Below are 18,220 nucleotides of genomic sequence, written 5' to 3'. Positions count from 1 at the left end.
ATGATACCTACTTCTTGGGAGTTAAAAGAATTAAAAGAAATTATACATAAAGTACTTGAAACAGTGCCAGGCACAGAATAAACAGTGGCAACAGTAGCAGCAGTGGTGGTGGTGGAAGTAATGGTTAAGAACAAATTCCAATTTACATCTGGATAGTAAATAGTATTTTACTAGCGAGTACTCATAAGAATCCCATCAATTCATCAATCTGAGAAAATACATGCTAAACCCCATCTTCATGTGGAGAGAAGAACTTTTAAAACATTGGTTCAAAACTTAAATTTATTGACCAGGGTGCCACACAATATATCCTTTGTCTTTACCTCAGGGTGGGAAAAAAGGTAATACGCTTCTATCATTATTTGGAAAAAAAACACGGTGATTGTAGCACAGAAAGTTCATAGGTCTCACAAAGCGCTTTCCATCCACACTGCTAGAGAACAGAATCCTGCACAGGTTAACACTTACACATTGTCATAAAATAGCACAACTTCAATATAATTTTTTTTACTTAAGTTCATGTCACTTCATGAAACGTGCATATCTGTGGGGTAAGTGGTGTTAAACAGCAAAGATTCCCTAGTCAATGAGGACATATTTTTCCCAGCATGCAAAACGAAAAGAAAATAGGATAGTCCCTAATTTCTCAAGAGACACAAAAATAAACTGGCAAGCTCTAAAACAGGTAGCATGAAATAATCACTTTCCTTAAATAAGGAAATTGGCAAGCTATTTTGTGAGACTGAAGCAAACTGTTCATTTATTGTACAAGCACGACAGTGTCATATCCTGACAGTTTAAACTGAAGGCAGTGATTAAGCAGTACCTGATCTGAAAGTTCTTTATGACGTCATCCTCTGGTTCTGTTTCAACAGAATATTCTACAGCAAATTTGTCATGTAATGAATCCTTTGTCACATTCTGAGGTTTTGTTTTGTTTTGTTGTGTTGTGTTTAGTCTTGGCCATGCTGATGGCATGCAGAAGTTCCTGGGCCAAGGACTGAACCTGCACCACAGCAGCAGCCCAAGCCATAGCAGTGACAACGCCGGGTCCTTAATCTGCTGAGTCACCAGGGAACTCCAGTCCTTGTCACATCCTCAAGTGAACATCCAACAATGGGATCCAACGTGGACCCACTTACATCGAAGCCCTTAATTTCACCTAAAACTTGTCACTACAACCATCTAAATATATATTCATACCATTAAAGCAGTCCAAAACAATTTTTTAAGGAAAGTATAAACTTAAACCCAATATGTAGTCACTGAAACATAATTACTTCTGTTCTTTTTCTTTTAAAAAGTGAAAGTTGCCTCCTATATAAGTGCATTTCAAAGTTCATACAAAATTCCACTGGTTTATAAAAGGGGTAGGAAATGAATATTAAATTAAAGGAGAATATGAAGGACACTTCACATTCTCTGAAGGGCGCAGAAGGTTCCCTGAGGAGCAACAACCTTCTGGAGCTTATCTATGAGTTCCCGAGTCTAACAGCCAAGCCTGGAAAGCATGATTCAGAAACACGGCCAAGTGCTCTCTCTGTACCAACACCTGGAGGGGCCTCACAGAAAGCAATTATATTTTGGAAGAACAAATGAAAGACACCTCAGATGACGCAGGGGAACAGCCAAGCTTAGTCAGACCTGGATTCAAAATGTGGCTCCACCACGAAGCTGTGTGACCTTGAGAAAGTGGCCTCCTCTCCCCAAGTCTTGGTTTTGTCATCCGTAAAAGAGGGACATTAATACCTGTCCCAGAGGCTGAACGGGAGCCACAGGGATCCTATGCCCACTAACTGCTCAGAATGGTGCCAGGCATGTGCGGGCACTACTGCTGTTCTTCCTGAACAAAAGTTACATAAACAGACTTAACTCACTCCCACCAAAAAGGCATGGTCTAAAAACTGCACTGAAGAGAGGTGAACTCTTGCCCTAACCACACAGAAGACACAGGCTGAAGCTAGAGTTTGTCAGGAGGGAAATGTCTGCATCCATATCCTGGGCATAGGTAGCAACAACTGTACATGTCAATAAGCTGGCTGTCACCACACAGTGCATTGGAAATCAGACTGGATCTCTCAGCCCCTCCGGGTTCAATCAGGACCCTGAGAATTCAGCACACCCTGCCTGGCCCACAGGCCACACACTGGGTCACAAAGGCTGCTTCCGTGGACAGTGACAAAGATAGCAACATATGTATGAAATAAAAACACTGACCTGACTCTGAGAGATAACCAATGAACGAACAGACTGAACTGTTGACATTTAACAGGTTTATCTAAAAGGTCAAATTAACAGGGATGCACAGGTATATAGCCTTAACTTAAAGGGGAAAATCACCAGTTCATTTAGGAAAAAAATCATCATTGCTGCCCCTGATCCTTGAGGATTCTGATTAATACTTCAACTGCTGTGGAACAGCTGGTAGGGACCCAGTAAGCTGCCCCACTCAGGCCCCCATGCTAATGAGGCAGGACATCTCACACAGGTATCTTCTCCCTAAGTCAGGTGACTCATCCGGAGGCCTCCTGCGTCTTCCCCAGAACTTCATCAAGAACAATGGGCCATGAAGAGATAGACTGACCCAAGCCACAGCAGTGACACTGCTGGATCCTTAACCCACTACACCACCAGGGAACTCCTGGATCTAGATTTTGATCACAGATACTAAGAAAATAAAGATGCTGGCAAGAAGCACAGGCCCTTAGAAGGAGAGAGGCAGCTGTGAAGACCCTGTGCTTTTGCTCTAACACCATCTTTAACAGTTAATGTTGGAAAACCAGCTTCATAACTAGAGTCAAAATAAAAGTCCATAATTCCATATAATAACTTCAGGCCTAGGCCCAATTATTATAAAATGATTTCTACCTGCCATTCTTATCATGAGGAAAATACACAGATGTACAACACTTAATATGCCAAAGAACTCAAACAACTACTGAAAAATACAAAACATTTCTTTTTTGGTGACAGCATGTGTTGATACATGTCCTTAGGAATTAATAATTTTACCAGGTTAAAAGGTATATGTCCATTTTAGCAAAAGGGAGGACTATTAAAACTAAAAAGGAAAGGTAAATTCAATATTCTATAAGGGATTGGACTTTCCATGTGGCTCACAACACAATATTCTATAAAGGATGAAGGATACATGTTTCTCTTTTTGTCTTGTTTTTCTTGAATACTAGAAATTGTTAAAATACAAATTCTGGCTCTAAAAAAGTGAGTGTATCAGACAAGCAGCCCCAAGAGGCATGAGACTCGTGATCTGAGATACAATACTTACAATGCCTCATGGCCACCAAGTACAGTTTTTTTGTCCGGGGATGGCACCAGGTCACAAACCTTAAGTAGCCTACTGAGCCCAGTAAGAACGAAAATACAGTACTAGTTAATGGTGAGCATCAGCCTTTTGCATTGTGCTGCAGACCTAAGCAGTTTATCAAAAAGCAATGTGCAGGCTGCTTTCGGGAAAGCTTTGAAATGACTCCTTTAACAGAGAGCTGCTTTTCCCTGCTGCTTTTCCATTAGTGTTCTCACCCCCTAAACCAAGCACGTTTAGTTTCCTAAAAGTTATCATGATTTCATGTTTCTTCCTTCTTTGAATTGAAGCACGTATGGGCTGATCTCTGCTAAAAGCCAAAACAAGTTGTAGAAATTCACTGACTATGGATACACTTTGGACAAACCCTACTTTGAAGCAGCAATTCTCTCTGGCTGAGGTCTGCCAAACGCTGGAAGGTTCCACACAGACGGGCTTGCCGGAAGGTGAGGGGTCATAAATGACAGTACAGAGCGCAGTGGTGCTTTTTTCCTCTAATATGTAAAAACTGGAAGTTGCCAAAATCCAAGCATGCAGAAGGGACAAGGGGCGGCTAAGGAGAGGCTCACAGGACAGTGGCGAAGGGACAGAGGCAGGTGGCCCAGCCAGCGTGCGGCCCGCGGGTACTCACCGAGCGGAGGGAAGCCCCGCGCAGGGCTTGTATCCCGGCTGCTCTCACGGCTGGTATCGCGGCTGCACCCCTGACTCATGCTGGGTCGAGGGATACGGCTGCTCCGTGCTGTGTGCAGCATGAGGGGTTTCAGAGAAGGTGAACAAGTTTAATGAAGACAGAAAAACTCACAAAATGTCAGTCACATTCTGTTCAGTAATCGCGACATCGTCCGAACCTACCCCTGCGCTCAGGCCTCACTGACTGACAGGCCAGCCACCGAGGGGCCTGGATAAGAACTCACTTATGCTCAATGCCTCTCAAAGCTGGGGCTTTTAGGAGGAAGGCGAAATAACCCCTAAGTATAAGAATTAAAAAGAAAGCTTTCCAAAGAGCAAACTGGCACTGGAAATTCAGGATCAAACGCCTTCTAGAAATGATCGGTTGTTTATGACTTTGATAAGCTCTTCGACAAGAGGATAAAAGGTCATGGTCATTTTCATGTGCACTGGGTCCTTAGAAAGATAATATGGATTAAAAAAAAAAAAACAAAAACGAAAACAGAATAAAGGCTCTGGTCACTGAACCCCATGAACTTACCTAATTAAAAGGAAGAGGGTTCCCTTCTTCCAGCCTGGCCTTCTTTACAAAGAGAAGTCATAAGGACTGACCCAGCTGAGAACCTGCCCACTTCAGTTAGTGCATAGATGCATCAAACATAACTACCTAAATCATCAGGTAGAAAGAACTGGGACTGCTAACCCTTACCTCACTGGTCCCAACATGAATTCCTACGTTTCCTATGGGAATCCAAAGTGAATGGCTTGTCAACCCTACTCACACGCCTTCCCTGCCTGATACAGCCCTAGACCTAAGTCTTTGGTGTGGGGCCTGATCATCCCAACATCCATGTTAAAAGATGGCCTGAGAACAGCCAGTTCCTTGATGATTACCTACAGGTAACTTCATCGCACTCATGGCATATGACAATGAGAAGACAGAGTCACATAGATGGCCTAAGCTACATAATATGACAGGGACAACAAATATTTCCATCTGGAAAAGATCTACTAATTCTGGACTAGACAGAAATGCCGTTCTCAGAAATCTTGGAAAAAATAAACTTGATTGACTGATGTAAAAACAGCCATGTTTACTAAATTGCAATAAGCAAATCCTATGATTCTACAGCAAAGGTAGATTTATTACATGGCTAAACGACAACAAGACTATCTACAAACCAGACTCCTAAAACTCCCTGACTTAGAAGAATATGAAAAACCAAACCAACTCCTCCCGAGGCCTCTGCTCAGCGCTGGAGGTGAAGTAGGCCGTAAGCGACAGTTGAAGGCTTAGGTCTGACTGGCAGGCAGGGCAAGGTCAAGGGCAGGAATGTAATCTGAGCTGAAATGGGGCTTCATTTGGGATTCTCTAGGAATTTCTAAATTCTCCTTCATTCTGCTACAGTGACTTGGAAGTACTGAGTTTTCACTTGAAATAGCAGTGGCGATTTAATCAGAAATTCTTGACAGCATTCCAAACAGCTTTTACACGGAGGGCAAAAGCAACAGGTGCTAAATTAAACCCTTTAAAAACTAGTGAGTATGTACTGACCCCATCAACACATGAAAATTGCCTAAAACCTACAAAGCCATACTGCTTATCCTTAGAGGATCAATACCGCACCTAATTTATAAAACAGCCTCTCCAACTCCACACTAACTCACTGGTCCAGCCACTTAGCCTCCACTTAGGAAGGTGAGAAACAGAGAGTCCCTATTGTTTGAATGAAAACGATCCCATGAGATAAGGTGCACATGTAGGTACGTCTGCATCCCTTGCTTGAAAGGCACACATGAATATCCTGTCTTTTTCCACTGGCCACTCCAAAGCAAATAAACGAAAAGTAATCAAAACAGTCCTGACAGTTTTTCATATATGTGCATGGTTAGTTGACCGCCTTCTTATAGTTTTTGCCTGGTGACTTCTGAATTTATACACAGCTCTCACTCCCTTCCTTAAATTAATACACATGCTATAGCAATGAGAACTCTCTGCTCTCTCGGGGAGCTGAGCTGCTTTGTGAGGACGAGAAGGAATAAGCAGATACGATCTAAAGTGACCACAATTAGAATTCCTAAGGAGGTTACCGTCCTTGCATCTGACCCAGAGAAACTTCGTTCACCCATTTGTGCTGACTGGCTACCTTTAACAATGGCTCGCAGTAACAGAGAAAGAAAATTCTGTCTATAATTCTGTTTGCAATTTTGCCTCAAACTTCACTAAAGTCCACTTAGTGATGAAATCAACAGTTCCAATGCTGGACAATTTTAAACACAAGAGGAAAAAAATACCCACTTATTTGTACCACCACTTCCAAAGACTGATCTACAAGGAGAACTTAAATATCTATGTAGATAATTTTTACGAAGACTAATTGGGTGTTCAGAACTAAAACACAACACACCAAATCAACTGGTCTCTTTACTGAGTGCTGAAACTGTTCTATTCGAGAACACGTTACAGAAAAGGCGTAACCGAGGAGGAGCCCCCCTGCCCCCCCCAACTCTCTCTCTCTCTTTCTCCCTCTCTCCCACCCCCGCCACCACTCGAACTTCCTAAAAGTAGACTTCTGCAGGACTCTGGAGTCCTGTGCTGGCGGAATGCTGGGAAGCCTCAAAAAACCATCTGACTGGTTTTCATCTCTTAGTGACACCCTACTGTTACAAGTGTTTAAGGGAAATCCTGACTTGTGTCTTTTAAGGAAGGATCCTACCAGAATTCATATCCAAAGCAGAAGTAAAAAAAGAATAATGAGGAGTTCCCGTTGTGGCGCAGTGGTTAACGAATTCGACTAGGAACCATGAGGTTGCGGGTTCGGTCCCTGCCCTTGCTCAGTGGGTTAACGATCCGGCGTTGCCGTGAGCTGTGGTGAAGGTTGCAGACGCGGCTCGGATCCCGAGTCGCTGTGGCTCTGGCGTAGGCCGGTGGCTACAGCTCCGATTCAACCCCTAGCCTGGGAACCTCCATATGCCGCGGGAACGGCCCAAGAAATAGCAACAACAACAACAACAACAACAACAAAAAAGACAAAAGACAAAAAAAAAAAAGAATAATGAAAACTGAGGCAAGTTAAAGATATGAAATGACTCTCTACTCCAGACATTTTCATGTCTTGGTCTTGCACACAGTCATCTAATCCTAACAGCTAAAACTGATTACAAATTTTAATTTTTTCAAAATATTTTTAACCAGAAAACCTGAGAACACTTTAAACACATAACCACAGAAGGTAAGGGACAGAAAGATGGTCCAATATTTTTACAGCCTTTTCAATGGAGGGGTTGAGCAAAGAAGGAAACAAAAGCAAACTTCCAAAATATAACTGCTGTAGGGGTCAGTTACTCATGTGGCTTTATCCTAAGTCATGAATAGAATGAAGCAATTTATACACATACTCTTCTATTTGATCCAACAGTTTATGAAGTAATAAAATGCCTAGAAGAGAATGCAGGGGTTTGCTTCTTAGTTATCCAGCAGGAAGTACATCCTGTTTTGCTTAAGAAACCTTAAATGCTAAAGAAGAGCTTTGAGATTACTTTTATCACAAATGAGACAGCAAATTTAGTTAAGAAATACTGTTTCAAACAAGAAAAGGCAAGCTGAACCAAACGTAATTTGTTGATAACGAAAACTAATTCTCTGAGCAAATTCCAAGACTAGTTTAGCTATGATTAAAGCTACTAATTGGTTTGGGGATTTAGAAAATATTCTTAAAAGATGCTCCTAGTTTTTTTTGAATATTTATATTTAAAGTTGCTATACAATGAACCAAATGTTTAGACACATAGGCATATACCCAGTACATACTAATAAGTGTCAAAAGAAACAAACAACCTATTACCAAAAAATACAAATATATCTGACACAGTATAAAATGGAGTCTCTAAGCAGCACTACAGGAAGAGTGGAAAAGATGTACTTTACTCATATACATGTACACATCTGTGCATGTATATTCTCACAATGTGCAAAAATTTAAATATCTTCTTTAACCAGAATTGTATGTATGACCTCAAAGTTCTACACATAACTAATCCCCTTAATGAACAGCAAGGAAACAACTTTCTTCAAAATAATGTTTCAAATAAGAACTCCTTGGAAGGTAACAGGCTCCTGTTTACTGATGGATGATGTGCCATAGTACGTCTTTTAAAGGCTTATTCAGTGTAGTCTTTTTCAACTATCCACAATGCAAACTTCATAGTTAAGACCATAGGCTACCAGATCCTAGAGTTATGTTAGATAAAGTTAGATTATTTCCCAATTTCAAGAAGAAGATAAAAATGGCATGCTTAATAAATATAAAAAGTAAAATCCTCCAAAAGAAAACAATGTCTTTCTTTTTTTTTTTTCTTTTTCTTTTTTTGCTTTTTAGGGCCACACCCATGGCATATGGAAGTTCCAAGGCTAGGGGTCGAATCAGAGCTACAGCTGCCAGCCGATGCCACAGCCATAGCAATGTGGGATCCAAGCCATGTCTGCGACATACACCACAGCTCACAGCAATGCCAGATCCTTAACCCACTGAGAGAGGCCAGGGATTGAACCTGCATCCTCACGGATACTAGTAGGATTTGTTTTACTATGCCACAACAGGAATTCCCAAGAATTTCTAAAAGTATGAAATCTGGATTGCTAAGAAACATTGGAAAAGGACAGCTAAAACCTCACACCTGGATTTGAAATCAAATGCATTTTCCAAACAAGACTGGATCCAAATAGACATATGTCACAGCATCAAATCTGCAATTTAGATACTCCAATCATACGACTGTCTCTGGTTGTACCCACATTACTTGCTGCCACTGGTCAGCTCAGGGACCACACTATGTAACGCCAACAGGAAGTTGGCATGGTGCGGAATTAACAAAACCACTGCTTGACAACACTTCTTACTTGCCTCAGAAATGTCCTAGTGATTCTGCCTCTTAAAACTCTGCCCCTGCCTTCTGGTAGCTCAGGCAGGCTTCAAGGGTGTTCACGAGCTGGACCCCACAGTCCCTCTGCTCTGACAAACTCCTAGGCTGTCGTGGGATGAACCACAGGTAGGCTCCCTGGCCTGACCTCCTCCACACAAGCTCCTCACCACCTACAACACCTTCCTCCTCATCTCCCCATCCTACCTGATGCCACCTTACACCTCATCAGGAAAGAACCTATTCTGGGAAATCTCCCCTGGCAGGAAACCTGGAGCATTGGCACAGACAAAAGGCTTAAGAAGCTCCTTTTCTATGGTCCCAGGGCACCTGCCAGAGACCCTGTCATACTGCCTTACATTTTCACCTCGAAGACCATAAGCTCGCTGAGGTCAGAAGCCAAATCTCTAACCATAATAAAATCTAACAATGGCCCAGCACATCATAGTCAATATGCAAGTAAAAGTTGCAAATAAATGAGAAAAATAAGCCAACAGGACTAAAGGATATAATCCTCTGATTTCACATTAGCGGGCTTTTCCCCTTAGAAAGCAGGTGAAAATGTAAGAAAGTGTATGAACACAGATTTTTTTTTTGTAATATATTACAAAAGACTTCTAACTTTTTTATTGAAAAGGTAGCATACAAATTAGATTCTAATATAGTAAAAAGTTGTTAAGCTGCTAGAGTAATTCATATAATTCTACATACTATTACAAAGAAACTAAACAATACGACACAAAAATATTACATATACTAGTTTTCCTCTATTCTTGGTTGTTATCTTTGAACATTATTATGTTAAAAGTAACTACACATATTCTTTGATAGTAAGTTTCACCAATTAGGTTAGAGAAGATCAAAATCAAAATAAATGTGGACCCTACACACTGTTTTGAAAATTTACATAAGTTAATGGCTAATTTAGTGCTAATCAGTGAAAGAAAAATGAAAAAGCAACATTCCCTCCTAACCATGCAGATACAAATCCTGCCCATTCCACCAATTTACTGTTCATAAAATGACTCTAAAACACAAAAGCCCACGATGGTTTCTTTCCCGACAATTTGAAGGTAACCCCCACATAGTTCTTAGTTATAACTGAAAACCGAACAGGTTATGATCTGTAAAAAGCACACATGGAAATGTCTATTTCCCACAGCAGACAGTCACAATTATAAACCAGGACCAGGTTGGGAGTGGCGTCCCAGGTCTCAGAGGGCTCTTACCTAATCCTATGCGGCTTGGACTTGTCTCCCGGCTACACCCCTGACTCCTGGGAATTTTGCTTCGTTTTTCTGAAGAGGGTGTCACAGGCGGGCCTCTTGAGGAACTCCCAGCCAGGCCACTGTAACCGCTGCCCAACAACTTCCCTGGGGAACTTGATCGGCTGCCAGCTGAAAGTGAAGCAAACAAAAGTGAATCAAGAAATCAATGACAGTATTTCAGAAGTCAGTTTATACATTAGTTTGGATCAAATACTAAGAGAATTTTATATAAAAGTTCTCTAGTTGGTAACAGTACTAATTTTTTTAAACGAAGGAGTATAAAAGAATATCCAATTATCATAAAAGAACATTTATACATAGAAGAACTAGAGGTGGAGTTCTATAAAAATGACTACAAAATTTCTAATTCAAAAGAGCAGGTTTGAGCTGAGTACAAAAAACCTCCATGTTCCACAGCAAATTTCTACAAATAATCACAAAGATATTTATTTATTGTCTTGTTTTCTAGGGGAGTTGATTTGTTAAAAACTGCTGAAATTGTGAAAAGGACAGAAGTATAACAAAAATTTCTTAAACATTAATGGAAAAAAAATAGATCCAAGACACCATTAAATCTAACATATGGAAAAGGGGGCAGAAATATGATAAAAATCACAAAATAAAATGGTAGGAATAAGCTCAAACATATCAGTAATCATAATTAATAAGTGTTGCTGGACTAAATTCAGCTAAAAGATTCTTGGATTGGTTTAAAAAAACTGAAATGAATTTCAACTGTATGTTGTTTATAAGAGACAACATACATACAACAAAACAATAAAACATAGCATTAAAAAGAAAAAAGGATATTTCATATTGATAAAAGAATAATTATCCTTAAAAATATAGTAATCATGAAACATTATTCTCCAAGTAACACAGTTTTGAGATATACAACATAAAAGTGATTAAAAACAGAGAGGAATTTAAAAGGCCATAATTATTACTATACTTCTCAGAAAGACAAGTAACTAACAGGAGCTTAATACACTACTCAGACACTGACAGAGCACACAGTCAAATTATATAGATATGTATAACACCTCCCACATACACACACATGTATAGTTCGACAAACAGAACACACATTCTTTTCACACTTCTACACAAGAATATTACAAAAACTGACTATGTACTAAGCCTCAAAGGAAATCCCCAAAACCTACAAAAGTAGAAATTATATAGAACACATTCCCTGACGTGTATGCAATAAAATTAGAAATTAAAAACAAATAATATGGCTAGTTATTTTTATAAATGGCTAAGTGGCTAGTTATCTGTATATCCACTTCTTGCAAAGCAAAGTTCTCTGCTAAAGAAATCAGCAAAATTTAAGGATCATAACGATATACCCAAATGGCAGTCACTATCTTAGATCATTTCTTTATATAGGGAAGGCAATAAAATTTGCAAATAGCAAGTGTACATTAGAATGTACCAGAATAGATCCTGAGGTAAAACCTTTATTTCTGAAATAACACTTACCTGGAAATTAAATACACGCACATACCCCTCTATCAGTCAACAAATCACTTAGATGACTACTTACAAAAATTAGTACTTTATAATGATTTAACTAAAATTTAAGTGAAATTCATTATAAAAACTACCAGTACATATTACCACCAAGAACCTGTCTCAGGATCTATTAATTTTGCCCATAAAATTTGAGCACATAAGTGAACCACTAAGCTGTATAAAAGGAGAAATCCATTTCAAACTCTAGAATTTGAACATACAGGAAAAAATGCAGAAAGATTAACTAAGCTCATAATAAAAAGAAATTGATATTGTACAAGGAACACGGGGTGAGGGAAAATGCAAGCAAGCAAGCAAACAAACAAAGCAAGAAGAGAAATGGCTTACCACCAGCAGGATTAGCAGATCTGGATCCTTGATTATGAGAGCAGACCAAAGGACAGGCAAAAAGTGGATTAAAAGACAATAACACAATACAGAAGGTCAGCATGCAACACAACATGAATGTCTTTGATCACAAATACATTAGCAAACAAGCTATTTTTTCTAGGTCTTATTTTATTTTATACACATTGGCATTTATTTCAGATTTGCTCATGAAACACTTATGAACCTACAATGTGCCAGGAGGACGAGGTGCCCCTTTGGAGGCACGCCTACTCTCTGGTTCTGAGCAACCTGACAGGTGTGATTTCATCTTACTGGTCCACGCACCACATCACTGCCACTTCACAAGGTACTTACCACATAGGAGGTGCTCAATGAACGTCAATGAGCTGAAAGGAACTGCTACCAACTAGTTTTATCTGAATGAATTATGCCAAAGTCTCAAATACTTAAGTATTCATTCTCACATATTTAAATCCTCAACTATTTAAAATATGCCAACTGTCAACTGTCATAAATCTAATATTAATGAAAGCTACTCACTATTAAACCAGAACTATGAATGCTAGTACGTCTACATTTGTAAACTACATAGACGTACTTATATTTACCTCCTACTAAAATAATTATTTAAAATATTTGATTTATTTTTGTAAGTTTAAGGTCCAGGGTTGATCATTTGCTGGTGGTGTCTCCTTCCTGTGAGTAGAACTTGGCAAGTAAAAGAAAACTGAAGAGCTTTTAAAGAGGATCCACAAGGCAAGGCGCAAGATTTTTATGAATTAAAGCGCTCCCACCACCCCCACTGCAGAAGGTACATGGTTTTCTCCACTTCTTAAGCAGAGGGCCCAGCTGGGGACAGGGACCTCTGCAGAGGCCAGTGCCACTTAACAAAGAAATGCGAAATACTATTCAACCCTTACTTTCTAGGAAAGGAAATAACCCTGGACAATTAAAGGGTTAAAACATTTTTTATTCAACTCAATTTCAACATATTGACCTATATTCTAAGTCTTGAACCTACTTTTTGTGCAACTGCTGTACAATAAGATCTGCCTCATACTTATGAGGTCCTGACCAGAGTATTACATACACCTGTGACTCCAGGCATCTCTAGGGTTCAACAGAATGACAAGGGCAGGGATATAACTTCCAAGGTAGAGGCTTCTGGACTCTGCCTGCGCCCTCTGTTGTGCTGCATAGTGCAATACACTAAAAGCATGGGCTTCTGCGTCAGACAAGCCTGGGTGCTGTGACCGCACAGCACTGTCACTTACTTGGCACTGTCGTCTCAGGATAAAGGCCTGTTTTGAAGGGAGGACTACGGTTCTCAGAGGGACACGGGAACATATATAAAATCAGGAGGGGCTGAGAAAGGCATCTAAATACCAAGGAGGGAACCTAAGGTCTGGCTGCAGACTGGCTGCTCTCTATACAAGCTCCTGGGGTCTCAAGGGAGGCAAACACAGGCTGAAGAGGGCTGTGCTGAGAGACGGGAAGCCTTCTTCTGCCACAGTCACTCGCCCAAGAGACCTCTGACACTGGCTCTGCTCTATGTACACAGAGAAGGAAGCAGGGTACTCAGAGTCACAGGGCCCTGGGTCCTAAGAGTGATGGGAATACGTTCATTCCATCCACGGCTGCCTTCATGCCGACGCTACAGATGGAGTGACTCGACGTATACAGAGAAGCCATCGTGGAAGCTGCACAAAGCAAGAGCCCACACTGGCGCAAGAGCGGAGCAGAGTGCAGGTGTTAGCACAGCGGGGGCGAGGGGAGACTTCAAATGGATTTTCTTATTTCCACCAGAGGGAGAACTCAACATTAACAGTCATCATCTCCCGGCTCGGCTCTTAAATGACATCAGAGGAGTTACCATCGTGGCGCAGCAAAAACGAATCCAACTAGGAACCATGAGGTTGCAGGTTCGAACTCTGGCCCTGCTCAGTGGGTTAAGGATCTGGGGTTGCCATGGGCTGCAGTGTAGGTCACAGAGACAGCTTGGATCTGGCATTGCTGTGGCTGTGGTGTAGGCCAGCAGCTGCAGCTCCAATTGGACCCCTAGCCTGGGAACTCCCATATGCCACGGTGCAGCCCTCAAAAGCAAAACAAAAAAAAAAAAAAACAAAAAATGACATCAGGATTTCTTCTCAAGTAAAATGGGTCTCAGTCCAGGTACGTTTCAATTGGAGATGCTTGAAGGGTGGGAAAAAAACTACATTTTCTTTAAAGCTGAATGTAAGTCACCTCAAAGGGAGATACAGCTACATAATCCATTTTGTAAGGTTACCCAACAAACATCAAGATTATTCACAGGTTATCTTACAGCCACAGAAATGTGTTTCCCCCTGAAGTCAGTGGAAATACTACAAACGTCCCCACTGCAGAAAGGCTACTGAACAAAACTGAGATAACAGAGAGCATAGAATATACTTCTTACGCTGAGACTGTGACACCACTTTAGCTCGACTGCGGCCCCGGCTGTCGGAAGGTGTGGAGGCAACGTTGGTGGCGCTCCCCGAGCTTTGCCGTCTTGTGCGGATCCGACCTGCGGACACAGCAGAAACAGTGCTTCCATCACATCTCCAATAAGTGTGGCCTCTCAAGAAAACAGCCCACACCACAGGCAAGGGGTGGTGACCCAGCTGCCTACAGGGGAGCTTGTCTTATTGAGTGGGTCCCCACATGTGGCCGGAGAGCACGTGCATACAATGTGCACACACACACCACGGACACCTCAGGACACGTCAGGACCTCCTCAGCGTGACTCGGGAACCTAGCTGGTGCTTTTGTCTCAACCATCTTAGCATATTTTCAGATAAGGAGGTGATATTCACTCAGTTCTTTTTCCGATTAAGTTCCCTCTTCTGTTTATTGTCTACATATCTGTCAAATTCCCCAAAGCAGAAAATATTAGCTGTCACCTTAAGAAAAACACTATAGAAAAATAAAAAGAATGAAAAAAACCGCAACAAAAAGCATAAAACTTTTAAACTCAGCCATCAACAAAAGCTACAGTACCAGAGAATAAATGAATCTTGATATGTAGCATTAAACTTCTACTCTAAAACATATATGCCAGCAAGTTTCTAAAGGAAAATTTATAAACGATGAAGTTTATAAAAAGAATCAGTATTAAGAATACCTAGAGAAATGATGACCTAAAAATAGTGCAATGTCACAAGCATTTATGAAACAAAATGTGCCATTGTTAAGTAAAGCAATCTGTTAATTCCAATTATTAAAGCATGAAACCATAAAAATAAAAATGAATTTAGAAATGCAAAATCATTGATGGTAAGACTAGTATGATTAGGAATTGAAATCAGGGCTTCTTTGGTTTCAAAGAGGCACAAATGCCCTGACTGGTCTAATTCAATCAGAACAGCAATCTGACAGGGAAAACACAAAACCAGGTGAACTCCCAGTGGCTTCTTATAATATTGTTCAAAAGCACATCTACCTCATCCACACAGAAAGCTTGCAGAAAGGCAATGGTGAAAAACAACTCCTAAGGCTTGAAAAAGTTTCAAGAAAAGGAGGTGAGGAGCAATTAAAGAAAGCACTGCATTTTAAAAAAGAAAAGAAAATGAGAAAATCAATGACTTTTAATAGTTGAATGAAAGACCTTACAAATTCTAGACTCTATACTAAAATTAAGAGGTATACTATATAATATACTATATCATAGTCTACAAACTACATATGTGTTAACTCAAAATCCTAACACCCAACATATAAAGTAATTATTCCCATTTTACAGATGAGGAAACCGAGAAACAAGGGGATTAATTAATTTGCCCAAGGTCACACTACTGGTTTATATACCAGTTCCTGGCTGGCTGGCCAACCTAAGACTTCACTCTCCTAAGGAAGTCACCAAGCTACATCAAGGCAGTCACCTAAGCAAAGTGAATGCGAAAAAACAACTTAATTTCTTAAATTTTTATAAAATATTAAGGTCACCAAAAGATTTTTAAAACAAGCATCCACACCCACTTCAGCTAAGAAAATAAAAATCTCTGGGAATGTCCCTGAATCCTGCACCTCTCCCAACACCTGTAACACCATCCTAAACTCATCACTCCCTTGCATTTCTTTGTTTTTCATTTACATAGTCGCATAACCCGAAATAGACGGCATTATTTTATACATTTTTTTAATTTTTTAAATTATATCATGTTTTCCAAAACTTACAGTTTGGCTCAACATTTTATTTGTGAGGTCACCTACAGAAATGATTTTTCTGTAGGAGGTAGAGATCCACTTTACTTTTTCCATATGACTAACAAAGGTCCAAATAAACTTACTAAAACCTTTCTTATCAATCTACAAAGCCATCTTTGTCATCTACCAGGTACTTATATACATGCCTGGGCTATATATACATGTCTGGGCTGTTTCTCAACTGTCTGGTCTGTCCAATTAGCCCACATGATCATCCTGTGCAATTTACAACAATGCTATAAGCAGCTTTTTTTTTTTTTTTTTTTTTTTTTTTTTTTGCCATACCCATGGCATGTGGAAGTTCCTGGGCCTGGGACAGCATTAACAAGGCCCAATTCTTAACTACTAGGAAACCAGAGAACTCCATGTGTAGCTTTTTGAAACCACCTTCTTAACTGGTAGGCAAATCAACCTACTTTTTCCTAAAGCTTTCTGCTCTCTCACATATGCATATGAAGATACAATAAAAAGGCGTGTTGAAATTCTGATTGTCATTGTGGAATGTGGGGTTAATTTGGGGGGAAAGACAGCTTTATGATCGACACTGACCTTGCCATTCATTAATGTTTCCTCTATTTTACTGTCTTCAGTGTTTATCAAATAAACCTTTAGAATCTTTCCGAAAGTTGTACTCAATTTTTATAGATTTATTCAAAGGTGCCATGTTTTTATTGTACGTGATACAGTTTATTAAATTATATTTTCTAACTTGCTGACAAATAAGAATGTAAGTAACTATTACATTTTGATCTTAACTCTAGGACCCTTACTAAACTTTTATTAATTATCCTAATTTACATGTAGGTTTTTGGCATTATCTAAATAGAAAATCACCTACAAATGAGACTTGATTTTCTCCCCTCAAACCCAGCCCTTAAGTCTTTTCCTTTATCCCTGTCTTGGGCACGCAGCACATGCTAAAAAAAAAAAAAAAAAAACTAGCACGAGGAGTTCCTGTCGTGGCTCAGTGGTTAATGAATCCGACTAAGAACCATGAGGTTGCAGCTTCGATCCCTGGCCTTGCTCAGTGGGTTCAGGATCTGGTGTTACCGTGGCTCGGATCCCGCACTGCTGTGGCTGTGGTGTAGGCCGGTGCCTACAGCTCCAATTCGACCCCTAGCCTGGGAACCTCCACATGCCACAGGTGCGGCCCTAGAAAAGGCAAAAAGACAAAAAGACAAAAAAAAAAAAAAACCACAGCACAAGGTAGATTTTGTTGTCTTGAGCTACATTTCAAACAATTCTAGATTTCCCCAGAAAATATATTTCAACAAGAAAACTCATTCCTAATCGCTAAGAACTTATCAAAAATGTTTGTGGAATTTAATGCTTTGCCTCCATCTTCTGAAATAAGAGGATAATCCTCCTAAATATGCTGAGATTCATCTACAAGGTTTTAAATATTAAACTTGGGCTAATCTTTCACTGTCCTGATGTATACTTTTGTACATAGTATGTATGTATTGAACCTGATCTGATTTGGGTCCTGAGGCTACACCAGCTGCACAAAATCAGTGAGGGCAGCATTCTTTCCACTCAAATTCGAGTAAAATGGGAACTAACACTTCACAACTTGCAGGCATAGCTTTCTGAACATGGCAGGGATTCTCCATATTTTTTCTATTATAATTAATTAATTAGCTTTTGGGGATGGAGTTTTAAGTACTGATTCAAATAATTCAGTGAGTAGTCTTAGAACTCACTTTGTTCTTCTTGAAGAAATAGTTTTGTATTTTCTTGAAATTTACCTAAATTTGTTTTAAAATTAACATAAAATTGTCAAGTTTTCTCTTCTACCCTTTAAAGCTCTACTGAGCCACCTGCTTTATCATTGCTAATGGTTCACTTATACTTATTCTCTCTTTCAAATGATCTTTCCAAAAGTTTGCCTATTTGACGAGTATTTTTAAAGAATCTAAATTTATTTTTTTGCTTTTTAGGGCTGCAC

General features: G+C 39.9%; 1 protein-coding gene across 20 annotated transcripts in view; it reads right to left on the bottom strand.

Annotated features, from left to right (window-relative positions):
• CLASP1 (cytoplasmic linker associated protein 1) overlaps positions 1 to 18,220 on the bottom strand; it is a 262,487-nt gene that overhangs the window by 71,477 nt on the left and 172,790 nt on the right. For 11 of the 20 annotated variants that reach the window (XM_047772150.1, XM_047772154.1, XM_047772155.1 and 8 more), the window contains 3 exons: positions 14,486 to 14,593; positions 10,141 to 10,308; positions 3,954 to 4,061 (listed from right to left, as the gene is read on the bottom strand). In XM_047772150.1, the coding sequence (XP_047628106.1) occupies positions 3,954 to 4,061; positions 10,141 to 10,308; positions 14,486 to 14,593 (384 nt within the window). The remainder of the gene's footprint in view (positions 1 to 3,953; positions 4,062 to 10,140; positions 10,309 to 14,485; positions 14,594 to 18,220) is intronic. The other 9 variants (XM_047772160.1, XM_047772164.1, XM_047772163.1 and 6 more) reach the window with 1 other exon arrangement.

The sequence above is a fragment of the Phacochoerus africanus genome, chromosome 3, assembly GCF_016906955.1.
Source record: "Phacochoerus africanus isolate WHEZ1 chromosome 3, ROS_Pafr_v1, whole genome shotgun sequence".
Taxonomy (NCBI): domain Eukaryota; kingdom Metazoa; phylum Chordata; class Mammalia; order Artiodactyla; family Suidae; genus Phacochoerus; species Phacochoerus africanus.
Note: the sequence above shows the minus strand (reverse complement) of the source record. Positions and strands in the feature narration are given on the sequence as shown.